At 41.6% G+C, this 21,568-nt stretch overlaps 1 protein-coding gene across 15 annotated transcripts in view; it reads left to right on the top strand.

Moving 5' to 3' along the window:
* The window catches only part of dst (dystonin), a 103,649-nt gene that overhangs the window by 60,418 nt on the left and 21,663 nt on the right, over positions 1 to 21,568 (top strand). For 12 of the 15 annotated variants that reach the window (XM_069713963.1, XM_069713968.1, XM_069713966.1 and 9 more), the window contains 23 exons: positions 479 to 631; positions 741 to 974; positions 1,083 to 1,367; positions 2,063 to 2,611; positions 2,853 to 3,029; positions 3,953 to 4,076; positions 4,626 to 4,834; positions 4,942 to 5,259; positions 5,390 to 5,556; positions 5,671 to 5,827; positions 6,359 to 6,485; positions 6,648 to 6,698; positions 7,217 to 7,452; positions 7,616 to 7,745; positions 8,087 to 8,286; positions 8,380 to 8,878; positions 9,188 to 10,656; positions 18,426 to 18,587; positions 18,776 to 18,946; positions 19,227 to 19,393; positions 20,131 to 20,290; positions 20,502 to 20,828; positions 20,992 to 21,076. In XM_069713963.1, the coding sequence (XP_069570064.1) occupies positions 479 to 631; positions 741 to 974; positions 1,083 to 1,367; positions 2,063 to 2,611; positions 2,853 to 3,029; positions 3,953 to 4,076; positions 4,626 to 4,834; positions 4,942 to 5,259; positions 5,390 to 5,556; positions 5,671 to 5,827; positions 6,359 to 6,485; positions 6,648 to 6,698; positions 7,217 to 7,452; positions 7,616 to 7,745; positions 8,087 to 8,286; positions 8,380 to 8,878; positions 9,188 to 10,656; positions 18,426 to 18,587; positions 18,776 to 18,946; positions 19,227 to 19,393; positions 20,131 to 20,290; positions 20,502 to 20,828; positions 20,992 to 21,076 (6,157 nt within the window). The remainder of the gene's footprint in view (positions 1 to 478; positions 632 to 740; positions 975 to 1,082; positions 1,368 to 2,062; positions 2,612 to 2,852; positions 3,030 to 3,952; positions 4,077 to 4,625; positions 4,835 to 4,941; positions 5,260 to 5,389; positions 5,557 to 5,670; positions 5,828 to 6,358; positions 6,486 to 6,647; positions 6,699 to 7,216; positions 7,453 to 7,615; positions 7,746 to 8,086; positions 8,287 to 8,379; positions 8,879 to 9,187; positions 10,657 to 18,425; positions 18,588 to 18,775; positions 18,947 to 19,226; positions 19,394 to 20,130; positions 20,291 to 20,501; positions 20,829 to 20,991; positions 21,077 to 21,568) is intronic. The other 3 variants (XM_069713974.1, XM_069713976.1, XM_069713969.1) reach the window with 1 other exon arrangement.

The raw sequence follows: 21,568 nt of genomic DNA, 5'->3' as shown, positions 1-21,568 counted from the left end.
AGTGTTTCCTCTGTAAATGCCTGCCTGTCTATAGAAATAACAGCATTGCATGAGCACTGCTGCAGTCTAACCTTTGTGCTGGTTGTATTCTACAGGCCTCAAGACTCCAGTGAACTATTAACAGTGGATAAAATGCACCTTCTTTGTTGGAAAACAAACCCACTAACACACAGTATTATGTCCTCTTGTGCTTTTTACCATCATGAGAGCAAAGTGGCAAATGCAAAATAGCATGTTTACAGCATACCAGATTTTTGCATTGATTTCATGAAAGAAAATATATCCCAAAGCAGATCTGTGCTTGAAACGTTCCTCCTCCCATGCTTTGATGTGACTGTTTCCAAATATTAATTGAGCTGCTCAGACCCTAATCCTTTATGTGTCCATTGTTGTAGGGTTTTGTTCCATGTGAATCTGCCTAATGACAAATTGTCAACTGTGAAATTAACTTGTTTTTTTTAATTCTGTTTTTGGTCAGTCTTTATTGGAGAAACACAAGGAGTTTACAGAGAAGCTGGAAGAAGTGTGTGATAATCTCACCCTGACGGAGAACCGGCTGATTGGTCATCAGCAACAGTCTGAAAATGCTGAGTGTGTCACAGACCTGCAGCAATACCAGCAGGAGCATCAGGTTTGATTTCAATTGTTTTGCCTCATAAAAAAACAGCAACTATGCATTTAAGAATTTTCAATATGTGTCCATCAATTAAACTCTGCTCTGATGCCTGTCTGATGTCAAGGCTCTGCAAAAAGATGTGTTGACGAACGCCAGTGCCTTAAATGAGGTGATCACCAGTACTAAAAAGTTTCTAGAGGAAAACTGCAGCAAGCTGATGCCAGAACAAATCGCCAATATTGAGAGCAAGCTGGAAGAGGCTAAAAGCAAAGCCAAGCTCATCAATCAACGAGCAGAGGAGTCCAGAAAAGATTTGGAGAAGGTTGTTACAACAGCCATAAAACAGGAGAGTGAAAAGGTTCAGATCACTTCCATATGTGTCATCTGTTAAAACGACGTAATGAACAAACATTTAAATTATGTGTTTTAGTGAAATCAGCATCATTAATGTGTGGTCTGTCTGCAGGCAGCAGCTGTTGAACGGCTTGAAGAAAGTAAGAACAAAATCGAAGGTCTCCTGGACTGGATATCCAACATCGGGAATGAAAACAAGAGCAGTCTGGAACAAACTGACCATATAAGTAAAGAGAATGGAAACCTGCCAGAGGAAACCTCTGCCAGCGGACTGATTGGAGAGGATGACGCTGCCAATGGAAACGCTCTGCAGACTACTGAGAATGATTTTGGCAAAGAGAAAGGGGGCATGAATGACGCCTCCCTGGGCCTCGATAAACAATACGCCCTGGTCAAGGTAAAAATGTCGAGCATTTATGTAGAATTCTCGAACCTTCATACTTACTAGTGACTTTATTTTTCAACAGTTCATGCATTAGTAATAATCCCAGGACATTACTTAAGGCAAATCATGATGAAATGCAAAGTTGAAAGACGTAAGCAGCAATAAAATGCAGAAATTTCAAGTAAGAATGAAATGGTGTAAGCTATGGTCAATTTCTAAATCTGCTGAATAGTACATCCGAGCAGTCATGAAAGACCACTAAAAACCAGAGACCAAAAGTTTATTATATTAGAATAAAAATTCAGAATTGAATAGTCAGTTGTCTGCTGGGATAGGCTCCAACCTCCATAACCCTATTTGGGAGAAAGTGGGTATAGATAATGGATGGATGGATGGATAAGTGAAATTTGACATTGGAAAGGAGATGGATCACGTTGTGAAATGTGGTTTATGCAACATGTCAAAAATAGATACAATTATAGTTTAATAGTATCAAGCAGACCTAAGAAATCAAAATCAAAATTCTGAAAGTGAGTGAAATCTTAAAGTTTTAGAATGGATTTTTTTGGGGGGTTTTAGATCAGCATTTTAGGCCAGGAAATAAAAACAGTAAGAAATAGTAAAGAAAAAATTAGTATAAATATGTTTAAAGGTTTAAAAAAAAAAAAAAGTTTTTAAAATAATTACTGCTATTGTTATTCCTACAGGCCCGTCATCAGGAGATTCTGTCCCAGCAGCAGGACCTGATCATGGCCACACAGTCAGCTCAGTCTCTGCTTGACAAACAAGCTAACGTGCTGTCTCCAGAGGAGAAGGAGATACTGCAGAAGAACATCCAAGAACTGAAGGGACGCTACGAGGTCTCGCTGACTCAGGCCGAGCAGCAGATGAAGCAGGTGCAGTGCGTCCAGGAGGAGCTGAAGAAGTTCCAGGATGACTGCGAGGAGTTTGAAGGCTGGTTAAACCAGGCTGAAGGAGAGATTGAGGAGCTGGGCACTCCCGCAGGCTCCCTCAATATTCTCAGTGATAAACTTCAGCGGCAGAAAAGCTTCTCAGAGGATGTGATTTCCCACAAAGGGGACCTTCGTTTTATAACTATTTCTGGGCAGAAAGTGCTGGATGTGGCTAAAGCCTGTGGCTTGGCTCAGCCTGCAGCTAACAATGCTCAACTGCATGTGGACACTTCCGGGACCTGTTCTGCTGTCAAGGATAAACTAGATTCAGCTGCCAGCCGATACAAGACACTTCATTCACAGGTATTTAGTCTGCAATTGATTACGTGGAAAGTTGTTGCTATAGCTTGCTCTTGCCACTGGGTGGCAGTATTTGTCTTTTTAGACATTTTTAGACTTTTTCCATTTTTAGAAAACTCCAAAAAGCAATGTCAAGGAAAGTGACCGCTTTACATCTTTGTCATCTTTGTCAATTATTATAAGCCTGTGTGAATAATTATCTGTTTTTTTAATATCCAAATTAATTTTATTTCCATTGTTTCAGTGCAATCTACTTGGCAACAACCTCAAAGAAGTGGTTGACAAATACAAAAAGTATGCCGACTCGACCACTGATCTTTTGAAGTGGCTCAACAGCTCAGAGGAGGAGGCGAGAACGCTGCAATCAGAGGCCATAGCAGCCGACCCTCAGACGCTGCAGAAGCAGCTGGAGGAGACCAAGGCAAGAAACCCAAGCAACAATTAGCCTAGTCTTGGAATCAAGTCCAGCCTCAGAACTGTGTTGAAAAACTTAGGTTTATCTCAGATTGTGGTATTTTTTGTTCTGATGTTCTTTGTGCAATTTTCACATTTCTGTGAGGCCTTTCTAATTCTTGAAGCTCAACAGGGCTCATATTGTTCCTCTATGTAATGCATTACATTTCAGTGTAAATTGTTTTTTTTATAGTTAAACTTCAGAAATAGCTTTTTTGAGTAATCCTTGCCGGTGCCTGAGGTTGTCCTCATTATAATTTTCATCAACTCTCTGTGCACTTTAATGGATGTTAAATTATGAATAATCCGATTAAAAGCATAGATAAAGATAAGATCTTTATTTAGAGACAACGCATGTAGAACTCGGAGCATCGACTGGGTTATAAGGTCATGGTACAAAAGACCTGCCTTACCATATACAGTGTTTCCACTGACTGAAGTACAACCAAGCTATTTTTAACTCTACATTCAAATTCAAACCCACGAGTGAATAGTTTGGTTATTTGTAGCTTACGTACTCCTAAGAGAGGATAAGAAAGTAGGCTGACAGAGCTGTCTCTGTCAAAGTTTTTGGCTGCAGTTAGCTTGAACATTTCTCTGTCGGGAGTGTAGTGACTTACAGCCCAGATATACCCAGATAAGAGGCGCCTGTGAGCCAACCAAGGAACACAGTACTTTAGGCTGAAGTATTACAAATCACTGCAGCCTCTCTGTAAGAACAACAGTCAAGGCAGACAAGTACATTTAACTGTATCTATGGAATGACCCAATATTAAGACATCGTCACTGAGTTACTATCTATTACTCTGGTGAAATGAATAATACACAGTGTATGTAGATATAGGGCTTATATATGTGAGGATTTCTGTCTTATTATTCACTAATCCACAGGCTTTACAAGGTCAGATGATGGGACATCAGACTGCTATTGACACGTTACGTAAAACAGCTGAATCTTTGATCGCATCTGAAGGAGACCTGCTGAGCAACCCTGATGAGATCCAGGAGACAGTAGGTGAGGAACAATCAAAGTCAGGTGCACAACATGTTCTGTATACATAATATCTCAGGACTGTTGTATGGCTCACATGAAAATACTGGGATTAGGGCCTAGGGATTTTAGATAAGCACGTTGAAAGATGCCAGACAGTTAAATAACACTGACATTGTTTGGAAAGTTTTAAAAATCAGGTGGTTTGAAGTGCTGCTTGACATTAACAAACTTCATAGTTTTGCAAAATGTTAGCCAAGCAACTTGTTACAGCAGAATTTAGTGCAAGCAGACTGTCAGTGTCAACAGAACAGAACGAGTCCTCTGTTACTGTTAGTTATCAGTGTGATATATGGCTTTTAGAGTGTCTCATTAGTGTTCATTTTCCCCGCTAACTGGTTTCTTGGCCCACACTTCAACACACTTTAATGACTGTCCTCTGCCAACATGATAGCCTCAACAAACTCATACATGCCAAATAAGTTTCAGCTTCGGTTTGAAACGTTTTGTGTTTCAAACAGTGAGACATGATTCTGCTTTAAACAGAGCTTGATTTGTTTCTATGTGTTGCAGATGACATAGTGGAGCGCTACGATAACGTTTCCAAGTCTGTGAGTGATCGAAATGAGAAACTGCAGATAACCCTGACTCGCTCTATGAGTGTGCAGGATGGTTTGGATGAGATGATGGGATGGATGGAGGGGGTGGAGGCCAGTGTGAAGGAGAAAGGTCAAATCCCCTTGGACTCTGCATCTATTGGAGATATCCTCAGCAAAGAAGCAGTATGTTTTCATATCATCATTTCAGTAGTCTGATAACCACATACTGTATGTTACCAGCTCCATACTCATTTGAAGTATCCATTAAAACTTTGTCCGTCTTGTTTCAGGCATTAGAGCAGGACATAGCAAGTCGCCAGAGTAGCATCTCGGCCATGAAAGCCAAGGTGAAGAAGTTTGTGGAGACGGCAGATCCCTCTGCTGCTGCACTTCTGCAGTCGAACATGGAGGGTCTCTCCCAGCGCTTCTCTGATGCCTGTGATAAACACAAGCAAAAAGTCTCCCAGCTGGAGCAACTGAAAGAAAAAGTGGAACAGTTTGAGAATGTCACCGATAAAGTTCAGCAGTTTGTTGTGAAGCGCTCGCAAGATCTGCATGAAACAGATGGGCCGGGGAAAACATTCAATGAACTGTCTCAGCTAATGCAGGTGAGTACTGAAACTGTAAATGGATACAGTTCAAGTCTCTCAGTCATGTCATATTTATGTTTTTTTTTTTTTTACCACAAATATAGTTTCATAAAGCACAGAATAGCTGACTAAGATCATTTCACTGCAGAGCACTAAAGGTGAGATGGCTGAATATGCCAGTGACCTGGAGAAACTGCAGACTTTGTCCAAGGAGCTGTCTGAAATATACCCTGATGGAAACAAAACCCAAATTCAGAGCAAGATGGACAATCTCTCAAATATTTTTAGCACCTTCAAAGACACCGTCAAGGAAAAGTAAGTCGGGGAAAAGAAAGTTAATTCTATAATCTTTGTCGTAACATTTGTGTTTGTATAATGTCGGTAATCTTCAAATGGATGCATGGTGTAACTAATTTTTGTCTACTGTAGGGAAGAAGAGTTATCATCCTGTCAGGACCAGCTGGGAGAGTTTAGATCTGCAGCCAGCGCTCTCACCAAGTGGCTGGAGGAGACCAATGACAGAGTACCTGCAGCTCAGCCGAGCAGCAGTGAGAAAAGTCTGGAGAAGGACCTGCAGACAGTCAATGTGAGTCATGAGATTAAATAAAGACGATATTATAGAGACAGTGTTAGTCCTACACGTTTCACCTAACTGCACTTAAACTGCTGGAACAGAGGCCACTGATGTTACGTGTGACTCAGCAGTTTGAAGTGCATATTATATTTTGCAATCGAAAGATTGTGTAAGTGTGTTTTAACAGATATTAGTCCTATCCTCCCAAAACTCCCCACAATCACAACCGGCTTTCTCTGCCAACTCATGACAGATGGATGGTAAGTGTTTACACAGATCTAGGACTCAAACACTAAGTTGCCCAGCAGAGAAACCGTTTTCTTCATAATATGTAACAGAAAAGATCACAGAAGTAGTTCCTATAAAATCAAATGAAGAATAAAAAAAAGTTTGCGAAGTAGCAAAATCATTTGTTGCTCTGGTTTTTCCTGTTTCTCACATTTACTTCTCAGACATTACCTTTAGATTTCATGTGTTGTGAATGCTGGCTGTCATATCCATGCTCCTATATACCATTTATCTGTCTGATTCATCTTTTATAAGGGATTATTAGATGAATGGACATCCAAAGGTCCTGCTGTCCAGGACCTGAACAGTAAAGGATCAGAACTGTGCAGCCTCATCACTTTCCTCACATCCCCTGCCAAGACGAAGAACCCCAACAAATCAGGTAAAAACTTATTCTCGTGTATTTGAATGCTTCAGTGGAATGGGTCGCATGGTGTTCACTTCTGAGTACTGTACTATTAACACTAACCATTTGAGATCATGGAAAAATCGGAGTCATTTTCTTTATTCTTTACACAAGCTGTGTCTTCTGTCTTTGCATCAGCTCTTACTAATGGTGGTGGTCCAGCAAGCCATACCTACCTAACTAATAAAGGTAATCAAGTGTTTATGTGGATGCTGCTTTATAAATAGACTGTTTGTGGTGTTCTGTATTAGTTCTGTTATCACTTTCCAAAACACTGCTATGGCTGTGGGGGCTCTGTGCCAAATGAATAACAACATTTGTAAATCTCTATAACAGTATGTTCATATTATGAATTTTTTTAACAGCAACAAAGACCATTAGAGAGACAAAGTTAATTGTTTCTTTTAACTCTAAATATATCATCTGTTTCAGTCTGATGAGAACCACCTGTTTGTACGAAGTTGCACGTTTGATTACTACCATAATCAACATCTTTGAATTTCAGCGCAGAGCTTCTAATCCTGCTGTTGGAAATCAGCAGATTAAAACATACATTTTGATGTAATAGTCAAGTGTATAATTCATATTATGAACATACTGTACCATGATATAATATATTAACAGTGCCTCACTATCAACATCATCTCATCATGACATTCTGACTAGAAACACCTTGTTTGGAAACTATTTGTTTTTGATGTCCTCAGAGCTGATGGGGATTCAGCAGAACATGTCATTCGTCAATGAGGGATATGCAAGCCTCGGGGAAACATTGAAGAGACGAGCAGATCAGCTGAGCAGTTTAGTGCAGGAGGTGAAAGAGGCTCAAAAGGAGACGGAGGGCATGATGACGTGGCTGAAGGAAATGAAAAAGACGGCATCGTCCTGGAACAACGCAGCCACAGAGAAGGACTCCGTGAAATCACAGCTTGAACAGCAGAAGGTACGGGAAGTGTTGCTGCTCACCAAATGAAATGTCACATTGAATTATGTTACTAAACTTCACCCCTCCTCAATGATTTCTGCTTATATGCATGAGACAGTCATATGACACTGTTCTTGTAAATCACAGGATTCAGCTTTAATGATTTGTTTTATTCTCTCAGGCATTTGAAGATGACATGAAGCAAAAACAGGAGCAGCAGCAGAAGGTCAGAGAGAAGCTTCTCAGCTTGATTAAGACTCATCCAAACTCCCCTGAGGCAGCAAAATGGAAGCAGATGCTGGCAGAAATAGGTATGCACGGAGGTGTTGGCTCCAGATGGCCCTGGGTAATTTATGTCATTGAGTCACAAGTATGTTGAGTAAAACGTCTCTTTATGGCATTGGTCTTTGAGTATATTAGCTGGTTTTTGTCTTGTTATCTAAAATTGCTCCACATACATACAGTACATGTTAACAGAATGTGAGCCTGTCTCTGTACCTCCTCTCTGCTACACAAAGTTAAATTTACACATTTGTGGTGCCAAGTCATGCACAGTGGGAGGTTTGTCAGGAGAACAGTCGGACAGAGGTCAGAAAGGTGCTGTTGTGCTGACTAATACAGACTGGTGTGATTGTTCCGCCCTCCTGTTCAGATGCTGCTTGGGCCGATATCAGCGGCTCTGTGGAGGAGAGGAAGCTGCACCTGGAGCAGTCCAACAAGAATCTGGACATCTTCCAGACAACTGAGCTGCAGCTTGGCCAGTGGCTCTCAGAGAAGGAGCTGATGATGAGCGTCCTCGGACCCCTCGCCATAGACCCGAACATGCTTAAAATGCAAAAGCAACAAGTTCAGGTTAGCATGGTGCATTTTGTTGGGAATAATTTTACACCTTGTGAGTCCAGTATTTGCTATGGGTTTGACTGATTTTCTTCCCATATCCCCCAGATCCTCCAAAATGAGTTTAAGAGCCGCAAACCTCAATATGAGCAGCTTGAGGAAGCTGCCTCAGCCATCCTGAGCTCATCAGACAACGAAGACCCTTCGAGTGGGAAGCTGGTGAGGGAGCAGCTTGCTGCAGTCACCCAGAAGTGGCAAGGCCTCACAGGGCAGCTGGACCAGCGAGATGGCCTCATTGACCAGGCAGCGGTGAAGACCGGGCAGTTTCAGGAGTTACTGCAAAGTCTCAGCCAGACTACCACTCAGCTGGAGAATCAGCTCACAAACCATCAGGGCCACAGCACCCAGCTGGACGCTGTGAAGAAGCAGCTGGAGGACGTTCACAACATCTCTGCTCAGCTAAGAGAGGAGAGGAAGAAGCTGAAAGAAGCCGAGGGCATCAATGCAGAGCTCACAGCGATGGTGACGGAGGACTATCTCAAAGCTGACCTGGCCAGGCAGCTAGAGAGTGTCAGCAAGCCTTTCAGACAGTTGGAAGAGAAAGCAGGTTGGCCTTTTAACTTAACCTAATAATGTTGTGTTGTGATTTTTGGAAAGACGGAGCCATTCATTTGTGTTGAGTCACTGCAGCTACAGCTTCCCAACAGGATAAATAGCTGTAATCACAATTGTTCTTCTGGAGTATTCAAACTCCACCATGGTTCTAGTTTTTTTGTGTTTTTTTTTTTTTTTTTAAGTTATTTTTAAAACTCAATTCATCTCTGTCATCTCCACCAATATTCCCAGTTACCTTTTGTTTCCATTTAAGATGTATTGTAGCTTTTAACTTGCTCATTCCCTCCCCTCTCTGTTGCAGCAAAACGGATCGAGCAGTTGAACTCGACCTTTGCCAGCTCTCAGCAGTTCCATCAGACCTCCAAAGACTTCCAGTCATGGCTGGGTGAGAAGCTCCAGGACCAGTCGAAGCCTCTGCCCATCTCTGCCAAGGTAGATGTCCTGCAGCAAACCCTCGAGGAGCACAGTAAACTCCAAAAAGCTCTCGGTGAAAACGAGGAAGCTTATAGTACAATCACTGGAGAGGGGGAGATGCTTCTGCACAACACTGATGGTGCAGAAAAGTTGGCGCTACAAGGGCAGCTCACTACCCTCTCTTCCAACTGGGAGGAAGTGAAGAAGAGCTCTGCAGAGCAGGCTGACAAACTCCAGACTGCTCTGCAGAGATCGCTGAAGTACCAGGAACATGCAGAGAAGCTGAGCTCTTGGATTCAGGAGTGCGAAGCTAGCGAGGGCCGAGTCAAACTCACCGTTGATCCCGTTGCAGTGGAGAGCTCCATTTCTCAGGTGAAAGCTCTTCAGAAAGATGTCGACAAGCACAGAGGGTTGGTGGAGCAGCTCAACGCAGCTGCAGATGGCCTTCTTGATGTGGCCAACACAGACACTGAAGCTATAAAAGAAGTGAAGGCTAGCATTGGCAAAAGAGTGGACAATGTAGTGGAAGGTCTGCAGAGCAAAAGGGAGTCCCTGGAAAAGATCTCGCACGCAATTAAGGAATTTAATGATACCTACAAAGAGGCAAAGGGTCAGCTGGAGGGAGCTACGAAGCAGGTGGATGCCTATGAATCACAGGGAATGCAGGCATACAGCAACAAGAACTTAACCAACATGAAAGCCCAGCATAAGAGTTTAGAGGGAGTGCAAAACCAAGTAGAGCACATGAAAGCCTTGGCGAAGGATCTTGTGGTTGACATCCCAGATGCTGAAGGAGTGACTGACCTCTTACTGCATGCAGACAGCATAGAAAAAGACTACAGCAAGCTTAACAAGAAACTGGAGGAGACATGCCAAGTATTAGAAGGTAAACTGCAGGGTATAGGGCAGTTCCAAAATAGGATCCGTGAGATGTTCACTTGCTTCACAGAGCTGGATGATGAGCTGGACAGCATGCCTCCCTTGGACCTCAACTTGACCACCCTTAAAGAACAGCAGGACAGCATTCAGAGTTTTGTGGCGAAGCTGCAAGAGCTGATGGCCAACACGGCCAATGCTGGAGACAGCTGTAAGAAGATGCTGGAGTCTGAATCCTCACCCGACCTTTTAGGCCTGAAGAGAGATCTGGATGCTCTGAGCAAGCAGTGCGGCAAACTGTTGGATAGAGCTAAAGGCAGAGAGGTTCAGGTCCAGAGTACTCTCACCAAGCTGGAGGAGCTGTACGGCAAACTCAATCAAGTGGAAGATAAACTCGGCAGAGCTGTGGACAAGGAGGCATCCCAGGGGGCGGTCGGCATGGAGACCGATGTCATCAACCAACAGCTGGAGGCCTTTAAGGTATGTTGACCCCAAGTTGATGCTTCATATTAATTCCTTCAGTTAAAAAGTGGAATAGATGTCTGATTGAATATTTCTGAAAACACAGCAGCACATACAGCATGGCAGTTTGATGGTAACAGCTTTCTCCACATTACATTTGCACCTGTTTGTTTTGTCCTCTCAGGGGATCAGTATGAATTGCTACAGGAGTGAACTTGGTGAAAATTGTTCCAGAGGGACTTCATACATCTTCACACAGTCCTGTTTAGTTTGCTTCACACATTAGTAATGAACTTGTGATGTTAAGCTGCACTGGTCCTGGCATCCCAAAAGTATTCTCCTGTATATCACTGTCTTACAATTTTAGTGCATATTAAATCACAATATTTTAACCCTCCCATTATCCTAGGGTTAAAATGACCCGCAGCTGTGTTCAACTAAATTCTATTTTATTTTTATATTTTATGGGATCATTGGTGACAAGGAGGCTGTGAGGGTTTCTTTAAAGAAACCCTCAACACCTCCTATACAAATAAAAAAATAAAATAAAATAGAACTTGGTTGAACACAGCTGCGGGTCATTTTGCCCCTAGGACAACGGGAGGGTTAAGCTACAACATGCATTCACTATGAATGGAAATAGGGTGGATATTTAATATTTATCCTTGGTTTCACTGTAGTCTAAAGTAACACCTTGTCCATAGAGGAACTGCAGTCTACTAATGACAAAACAGGGATTCACACAGCAAAGGTTTAATATGTCACCCATGTAACTAAATCTAAGGTACCATTCCTGTCAACTTGGGGTTAGAGCTTTCCATATCATCAAATGGCAGGGAAGTAGTGGAGATGTGGGTGGAGCTAGAGGTGGGGAGTATTTGCATATTCACTGAACCACTAGTGTAGAAGGAAGGCAAAGGTGTAGTTACATCAAAGCCACTTCAAGGCAGTAGGGGATTTCTTTCTTGGAAAACATGTAAATATGTCTGTCATTTTGATAAACATAGACATGAGTTTTTTCGAGATTTATTCAATGATAGGAGAGGAACTTCATGTAGGATTAGTGGGGATAATACTAATATATCTTGTCTTTTTACAGTCTTAAAGTGGTTCCACCAGGGTTTTTCCTTTATACTAAAAACATTTGGTAAACGTGAAAGATGCATACATTTGATTTTGTTGCTGAAATTCACAAAAAAGTAACTTCTTTAAGCCCAAACAGAGTCCCCTATGTTTTTTCAAATGGGCAGTTACGGCGAAATGCTACTTTTATTTTCATTTAAACCATCTTCCCTAAAAGCTATAATCTGTTAATATTTTTTCGAAAATGTAACAAACCTACAAATAACACTTAAGATGCTTTCCACAAAATCCACAAAACCTTGCACCGAGGCAGGTTACCAGCAGCCTCTTTACTCATCACACTTGCTACATTCATGGCAATCCCTCTGGGGACTGCTGGTTCATTCAGGGCATCTGGTGTTAATAAAAGAGCTCGGGTCCATATGCAATGAAGGGGTGAGAGGGAAGGACCATCACAGCCAGGTGGCTGCCAGCAGGGCGCCACTTGATTCACTAATGAAGCTGAGCTTGCATCCTGATCTCTTTACATTGCTAGAGTTGTTCTGAACCTTCACAGTCTGACATTCTCTGAACTGATGTTTGATTTTTTTGATCTTTTTGAGTTGGAAACCAGCGAATAAACTGACAGCTAGTCATCTTTAAAATGTCCTGACACCTACAGTATTAAATCCTGGGTTGAGCATCCATTAAGGCTTGTGACATTAGATTTCTAAATACACTGTAATGAATGCTAGAATGTTAAAGACACAATAAACTGTTCAGGGTACCAGTTAATTAATTTGTTTTAATTATCCTGTATATCATTTAAAAATCAAAATGTAGTCTGATCATATAGCGAGACTACCTGCTACGTAATAACTCCTTCATGGTTCATACCGCATATGCTTCAATCTGCACTTTGGAAATGATAAAAGGATGCTAATCATTATAAAAAGTAGTAGTATATTTTATAACTGGTGTAAAGCAGCCCATGCCATTAAAAATTATACTCCCAAAGGCTATTCTTTTTTTGGCTTTTGCTTCTGATATTTAGAATGTTTTGATTTGTTGTGCAAGTTTTATACAGGTAGATGTACATACAGTATTATACACATATCACACAGCTTCTTAATTATCCTAATGATCTGTTTTCAATTATTTTTTTCCCCTCGGTATTGTCTATAAAACTGAGTGTTCCTTTGTTGGTATCGTTGAGGGATAAAACAAGGGTGAGCCATTAGCAAGATTTACAGACAGATGCAAAATATTTCAAAAGCCTTTAAATTCCTCTGGAGGTTTTGAAAAGAGGATTAACCTATATTCAGAGGTGAAATCATGAAGCTCTTCCTCATGTATAGTATTAGATAGGGTTACAGTAAAACAATGTAAACAGCTGGGTAGAGGCAAATGACACAGATCTGACCTAAAATTTGGGTCAAGGGATTTCTTTTTTCTATCAAGGGGGTGCTGCCGTCACGTTAGAAGGGCTGCATCCAAACCTCCAGTTAAAATGGATTCAAATATCTTTGGGGTAGTCGCGGTGGAGGTGTCAGCTTGTTATGTCGAGTTTGGTTTCAAGACCTCGCAGGGTAACTATCAAAGAAGTGATTGATTCAAATTGTTGCTAAGCAGCGTTGTCATGGTGCATGTTTTTACCCCGTCTTTGTCCTGCCACCCCTCTGAGTTGAGAGGACATATTCGGTCTCAGCTGCTCCTGGAAAAAAAAATCCTCTGTACTTATCTGTAATAATAAGTAGCATCAGGAGCAGAGCGGTCACCAAGAGCAAATCAGTACTAGAACTTGATGAAGTTATTTCTTTATTTAGCTACACCAAAGAAGCATTAGATGATTGTGTCATATGCTGTTTTATATTGAGTGAATCAGACTGTTGCTGCTGCAGCTAAGTGGGCTTTACTGGCAGCTAGTGAGAAAGAAATAAACAGAGAAAGACAGCGCTTGGATTCGTCTCTTTCATGTGCTGTTACCATTTTAGGTCAAGTTTTGAAAGAGAAGTGCTCCACTTCATGTGTTTACTCTTGTTTTTCACAGGAGTTTTGCAGGAGCTCAGAAGTCCTGGTGTATGTTATATGTACCTTAAAGGTGACTCAACACCACTGGGGGCTGACGTGGGCGTCTTTCCTCTGTTCAGACATTACATCACTCTCTTACAGTTGGAAAATAATTTGTACCTTCTGAGTCATACTGTACTGTAGTTGCTCCAACTCATTGAAGATTATCATAAAAAAAAGTGTCATGGGGCCACGTATTGCTTACTCACTGCCACATAACATTGACAAATTCTCCTGAAAGTGAAACATGAAACTTCTGTGGGCCAGTTTCTATACAAGTAGAGTGTACAATGTTTTGCTGGAAGGCATTAGGCTGAGTTTTCTATTACTCAAAGGTTTCTAGTCTTTGTTTGCAATTCATTTTTCATTTGAACCTACATGACGGCAGACCAGTTCAAAAACAATATTCTGTAAACACCGAACACATTTGTGCTATAAATTACAAACCCTGGAGCAAATCATTTGCGACATGATCAGCTGACTTCACCTCTTAATACAATGGCATCAGCCTGCTCAATCAACTCAGTCAATGAACAGAAAGTGAATCAGGTGCAAATTTAATAGTTTATTCATAATTTCCATTTATTTGTTTAAGAAGAAATGTCAAACATTCAGTGGTTATTGCTTTGAATATTTGCATTTTATGATAGTAATATGGTTTTGTTCCATTGGTCAACCTAAGCTTTGGGAATTGATTAAGGGAAATGATTGACAAATTATCAACATAACAAAAATATTTATCACTATGTTGGGAACAAACAAGACAAGTCAGTTAATAATCCAAGAATATCCCCTTCAAGTTTTCATTTATTTCATTAAAAGTTACAGCACCAAAAGTAACACCATGCAGAAGAATTTAAAGAAAATAAATTGTATTGCTGGTGAACTCTGATAACACTCATATAGAGTGCAGTGTTCTCCCTGTCTGACTGAAATCTGGCTCTTAGTTGGCGTTGCACTGTCATCGAATATGCACTGTGCCTGATTGTTTTGAGAGGCGGATGAGTGGTACTGTTGAAAGAGCTCCATTCAGTTGTTCGACCAAAAAATGTGTCCTCTCTTCAACCTTTGGTCTCCTCAACTTTTGACCTTTAGCACTCAAATGAAATACAGCTTTCACATTTTAAGAAAAGTTTGGCTGTGTCACAGTGGGTACAAAGGGACCTGCAGCAGCCAGAAAAGGGAAATAAAGACATTATTTGTATTCATTCATTCAAAAGGCCGAATATTTTAAAAAGTATCCAGGTTTCAGTGGCTGAACATTTTTTATTTAAAATCCCATCAGATCTGAACTGCTTATTTTTCTCTGCCAGCGTCTTCTTTCCTTCTCCTGTCATGCACGCAGAGCTGGACAAAGAAGTTGGGGTTGTTGGGCTCCTTCCCGAGCCACTGTGGTGCAGACAATCCAGGAAACAAAAATAAATTCCTTTCACTATCTCCTCTCTCCTCCTTTCTTCTCCCACACTGGTCACTGGACATAAAAGCCCCTTCATGCACTTGGCAGAGCTGCTGGTGTTAAATTACCTGGGACCTGTGCCTCCCTCAGCATTCCACAGTAATTAAGAATATCTGCAGGGTCCACAGCAACCGTCCACAAGAAAAAAAAAAAGCACAGGGCAAAGAGAAAAAAGGAAAAATGTCTATCTGTTTCACCATAGTGTGATGTCATCAAAGTGAGAACTGCTGCTGCTGCCTGCTGGTTGAGTTTTCTTTTTTTGCGTGTCTGTGTGTTTGAATTAGAAAAGCTGGTGCATAGTGCTTCCCCTCCCCATTCCCTCAGCCACTGAAAGAAAAAAAGAAGAAAAGTGAGTGGCTGTGTCAGGATGTAGGAGATGGCTTAGAAGTGAAGTCATATGGGCCATGCAGACATAAGGGGGAATTAGAAAGGTGGGGGGAAAGGGTCATATGTCCACCAATCAACATGTGCTGGAGCAGCTCTGAGCACAAATGGAGTTGTGGCAGATGTTGTCTGAATAATGAGCGGGGGCGGGGCATGAAGCCTTCTGCCAGGAGGTTGTCTGTCAGTACGAGGGGAGCGATGAGAGAGGACGGGCAGGCTTTTTTGTTTATCTAGGAGTACCAGCTCTCCTCAGAACTGCCCACAGTTTTGAGTTGAGCCTGCTGGATTTGTCTGTGGATATGTTTTCACATTGCACTAAGGATTTTCCTTCAGCTCACATGGATGCTGCGAGGATTTCAGGGAAAAAGAAGCACTTTGGATCAGAGGACTAGTGATTAAGTTTTGGTAATTCATGGAGAAGAGCCTAGAAGAGTATTTTTGGGATGTGACTGTATTCAGAGACAGGATTTTCATCCCTTATATGGAGTATAAAGCTGTTATACAGTCCAATTTGTTTGGGATTTTTTTAATATCTAGGACTGTAGTTTTTTTTATTCAGAGCAGCTGAATTGTGTATTTTTTTTAAAGAACATGTTGGCAAGAAAATGTAGATTTTATTTTGAAAAATAATTGTAAATGTCTAGTGTTCATTTGTTAACTTCTCATTTAAGAGAGGAGAAACATTACTAGTTTGCACAGTTGCTTCTCATGTAAGTTGGTCACATTGTGCTCCTTTTTAAATTGCTCAGCGTGCACTAAAGCAACTTATACCTCAAAGGATTTCACTATATCCTTAATCTTTTCTTTGTCTTGAGCAGTTACAATTGTTTTAGCATGGGCAAACCGCTGAGCAGACCAGATTGCCTCAGACAAAACCCTTCCTGTGTGGGGAAGGGGGAGGAGGAGGACCTGAACATTGATGACTGCTATGTGCCCCAGAGGTCCATTTATGACACCGTGCGGCTCAATGAGCAGATAGACTCTGGCTCTAAAGGCAGCCTCTCTTCCCGACACTTCACAGGGACCCTGCCCTACACGCACCGCACCTTAGACCTCAGCAGCCTGTGTGGAAATGGAGTTATCTCTGCTTCTAGTTCGTTTGAGCTCCGGACCAGAAAACCTGCCTTGCTGGACGAGCGCCCTGTCTTTGACGGGCTCAAACTCAATGGGAACATAATTAGGATGAATGATACAGTGCTGCCCAAGTCACGTCTGCAGGGAGGAGAGAAGAAGGACCATCCTCAGCAGCAGCGGCGGTCATGGAGGACTTTTGCCCCCACTAATTTGAGCGAGTATGCAAGCCGCAGTGGAACGCTGTGCTCTGGGAGTGTGGAGAGGCCTGGGCTGATCAATGGCAGGAGAGGGCAGAGTATGACCAGCTCACTGACATCTGAGGAGGACTCGGGTCTGTACAGCCCGACTGTGGAGAGGGAGCGACATGCCCATAGATCCCACAAAAGAAAAGGCCCCAGTACAAGGAGCCTTTCATCTTCAGAGGCGATGCACATGTCCGGGGACCTGAAGACAGGACGGTCGCTGAGCTCAGGACAGGAGGACTTTCCTTTCTCCCCTGTGAGGGACAACAGGTCTCTTTACCACAGTAGCAGCTTGGTTCAGGAGCCAGGACTGACACAATCTGGTCTGGTGAAGCTTAACGAAAAGGATACCCTGAGCAATGGAGAGTATAAATACTGCACAGGGAGATCATCTTCAGGGTCAGCCTCCAGAACTCAAAACGACAGCTCTGGGTGGCGGTCCAGGACTTTAACGGACTACGATGAACTGTCCACAGCTGAGCTGTTAGAGGATGTGTCATGTCAGGATGACTGTGAGTTGGTTAGTGTGGTGGTGACGCAGCCTGAGACATACGGAAACTCTGTAACTCTACCCATAGAGAGCCGCCAGCAAACAAAACCATGTACTGTGCAACAAGGAGCGTCCAAATACAGCATGGAGGAGCTGGAGGAGTTTCTGCAGTCACTGGAGGCCTGTCTGCCTAAAAGTTTACAGACATTCCAGCACGCAGGGGAGCAGGAGATCGAGGCCTTACTCAGAGATATTGCTGCATGCCCTGAAATGGATCCTATGGGTTATTTCTCCCCACAGGTGCCCAAAAAGAGCCTCTACCTCCGTTTCCGAGTCTTTCGTCATGAGTCGTTTCATCACACGTTTCCCGAGATGAAAAATGTCTTAACATGAGTTTTTCCTGGCTGCTGGAAGTCTGTTTTTCTTACATGTCTGATTACATGATGGGTGAATTTGGTTTTGTTGAGCAGTCCAGCCTGCAAGTCTGTCTGCGTGATTGTGCACAGCCGTGCTTTAACTGTAGGCTCTGCTTCTCTGGAAGTCTCTGACTGGTTGTTTATGTCAGCTGGATTTTTTAACACTAAACCTGAGATGATGATGTGGCAGTCATGTCTCTGGACATGGAAAAACTTCCTTGCAGTATTATGGACTTTTTTTCCCAACCAAATCTAGATTTAGATCATTGAATTATATATATTTTTTCTTATTTCTTTTTTTATATATTGAGTTACACAAAGGATATTTTTGTAAGACGGGGACTATCGTGAAATAAAACTTCACAAATGGCAAATGTACAGAATAAATCAAACACTTGATTTGGTCCAGTGAAGAAAAATCATGTAATCCATCATTGAAATCTCTGTAGAACAGAAACACTGTGGGTTTAATTTGATCAGTGTGATAAAACATTTCCACATTATAAAGAAAATTAATTTCCTAATAGGACTGATAGCATAGTAAATTGAGCACATATAAAATATTCACTGTGACTTGTTCCATTCATCTTTAGGGTTTCCAGAAAGAGGCCATTGATCCGTTGCAGACGCAGCTTCAAGACATCAACTCCCTCGGACAGGGCCTAATCCAGAACGCTGCAAAAGGCACCAGCACGAAGAAGCTCGACGATGACCTGGAGGGTGTTAACGCAAAGTGGAATACCCTCAATAAAAAGGTTATTTGTTGTATATTAACGGTCTGACTGGTTGATGTTTGCTTTTGAATTGTAGTCATTTGTGAAAATATAATGAGGCAGTATGAGTCATTTGTTCTTACTGTTTTTTTTTTTTTTTATAGTGTTATAGGCACAGTTTAAGTTGGCCTTAAAACAGGTGACATCTATATTTACCATGTGGTCTGCAGATTGCGGAGCGTTCGGCCCAGCTGCACGAAGCCCTGTTGCATTGTGGGAGGTTCCAGGATGCTCTGGAGTCCCTGCTTAGCTGGTTGACCGATACAGAGGAGCTTGTGGCCAATCAAAAGCCTCCTTCTGCAGAGTTCAAAGTGGTGAAGGCGCAAATCCAAGAGCAGAAAGTAAGTCAGTACTATGTGGTACAAATACATAAACACGTGGACTCGCAGAACACACAAATAGCTGCATTTTAGTCTTAACACTTCATCACTAGAAAGTCCACGCAACACTGACTTTGCCATTCATCTTATTTAATTGACATCCATTGTTAAGCATGAGTGTGGTACACAAAGCTGTATGTTAAATGCACACCTAATTTGTGCCTGGTAGATTTACTGTTTTTTAAAGTGAAGTGAGGCAAAGGCGCCTAATAACTCTCCTCCTTTGTTTGAACTTTGACAGCTCTTACAGAGACTGCTGGATGACCGAAAGCCAACAGTGGAGCTCATAAAAAAAGAAGGAGGGAAGGTCGCGGAGCTGGCAGAGTCTGTGGACAAGGAGAAGGTCGCAAAAGAGATTGAATGCCTGGGGCAGAGGTGGGACTCCCTGCTCAAGAAAGCTGAAAACAGGTCCGTATACACACCTGTAATGTAAAACACACTCTTGAATGCAATACTTCAGTACGTTTGAGAATTAAATGTTCTTAAGGAAACATTTCCAAAGACGTGAAGCATGGAATTTGTGTTTTTACCTTCATTTGGGAATATTTAAAATTGTTTCCAATGTCAGAGTCCTTAAGGCCTTTACGTTCCTTCTACTGAAGCTAAAAGGGATTGTTCAACATTTCAGGAGATGCACTTATTTACTTTTTTGCCAAGGATTAAACAAAACAATAAATATATGATGAAATATAAAAATGTACAATAAATATTCATCTATAGCTTGTACCTGAATAGCTTGGATTAGCAATAACCCTTTTTTTTTTTTTTTTTTTTTTTACTAATTAAATGACTAAGATACATCATGTTTATTAACATAATATAATATATTTATTATTGAGCTTTAGAGGAGCCTAAGAAATGAAAGTGCTCAATCAATTGGTCAACCATACTTCCCAAACTTTCAGACTATTACTTTAAAGATGATCATAAAGGAGATGCAACTCTTATTGAAAGTATTCGCACAGTTTGCACATTCACCTGCTTTCACACCAACAGAAAAGTGTAATGACACTAAATGATGACAGTAAATTAAAAGGGACTTTTTGACTTGCATTCAATAATGTCAGCTAGAATGTCACTGTCCATTTACAAGGGATGACTTTGTTCCTAATCCACTATTGTCAATATGTTCATGAATGTGGCAGGCAAAAGCAGCTCGAGAGCATCTTAGGGGTTACTCAGCAGTTCCACGAGACTCTGGAGCCCCTGAGCGAGTGGCTTACAGCCACAGAGAAACACCTTGCTAACTCTGAGCCAATTGGCACGGAGACATCAAAGCTGGAGGATCAGATCGCTCGGCATAAGGTAATATCCATCATGTTACATCAATACCACATGTTGTCATATGCTCTGCTCAGTTCATTTTAATTCATTTTACTTTTCACTTTAAGTTTGTGCTTTTTGTTATTTCCCATTTCACTTTTTATTACATTTCAGTTTCATATTTTTGTTTTCTGTTTGTGTTTTCTGTTTGTTTTCATATTTTCTTGGCCCGTTTCCCATCCCCTGCACTCAGGCCTTAGAGGAGGAGATTATGAATCACAGTAAAGACCTGTTTCAGGCCGTCAGTCTGGGTCAAATGCTCAAAGCTGTGAGCTCAGTGGACGAGAAGGAGTTTGTTCAGTCCAAACTGGACATCACCCAGGCCAGTTACATAGAGCTCCAGGAGCGATGCAGGAGGAAAGCCGAGATGCAGCAGCAAGCTCTGGCAAACGCCCAGCTGTTTGGAGAGGATGAAGTGGCCCTCATGAACTGGCTCAGCGAGGTGCACTCGAGGCTGAGCGAAGTGTCCGTGGAGGACTACAAAATAGATGTTCTTGAAAAGCAGCTGGCAGAACAACTGGTATACACTCCTCCTCAGGCCACGCATTATGTTGTCCTTTCATTTAAGTTGCATCAATCATGTTTCAGTTTACTTTACTGATTTGTGTGTCATTCATTGTTTAAAGTGGAGCATCTCTTGCCACTTTCAATTCGTGTCTCTGAAGTTGTATTTGTCTTTTCAGGCACTACAAAGTGACATTGATTTGAGAAAGAAGAATGTTGACCAAGCTATTTCTAATGGGATGGAACTGCTGAAGCAAACAACAGGCATGTATGAATTAAGATTAACAGTAGTCAAAGTTTTTTTTTGAGTGGAAATGACAACATTTGTTGAAAGGTAATTTTCAGAAATAACTGTCAGTTTCCTGTCTGCCAATTTATTAAAAAAAAAATAGTTTGACATTTGCTTATTTGCTTTCTTTCTTTCGTGCTGAGAGTTAGATGAGAAAATGGATTCTGTCAGGTCTCTACGATAAATATTCATATTCATATTTACTACCAGCAACCAGTTAGCTTAGCTTAGCACAAAAGCTGGAAAAAGAGGGTAACAGGCAGCCTGGTTCTGTGTACGGGTATCCGAATCAACCTACCTGCACCTTTAAATCTCAGTAATTAATAAAGTAACTTCCTGGAGTCGTACTATCAGTGTTTGGTTACCAAACAACCAGTGACAAATTCAGGATGTTTCCTCACCTACCCAAGATATAGATACATGTAAATAGGTCTGTTGTTATAATTAGTAGAGTCATATCAAATCTG

This window comes from Brachyistius frenatus, unplaced genomic scaffold (assembly GCF_029030835.1).
Source record: "Brachyistius frenatus isolate BFR_SWC_R1_liver_20210118 unplaced genomic scaffold, ASM2903083v1 Contig_124, whole genome shotgun sequence".
NCBI lineage: Eukaryota > Metazoa > Chordata > Actinopteri > Embiotocidae > Brachyistius > Brachyistius frenatus.
Note: the sequence above shows the minus strand (reverse complement) of the source record. Positions and strands in the feature narration are given on the sequence as shown.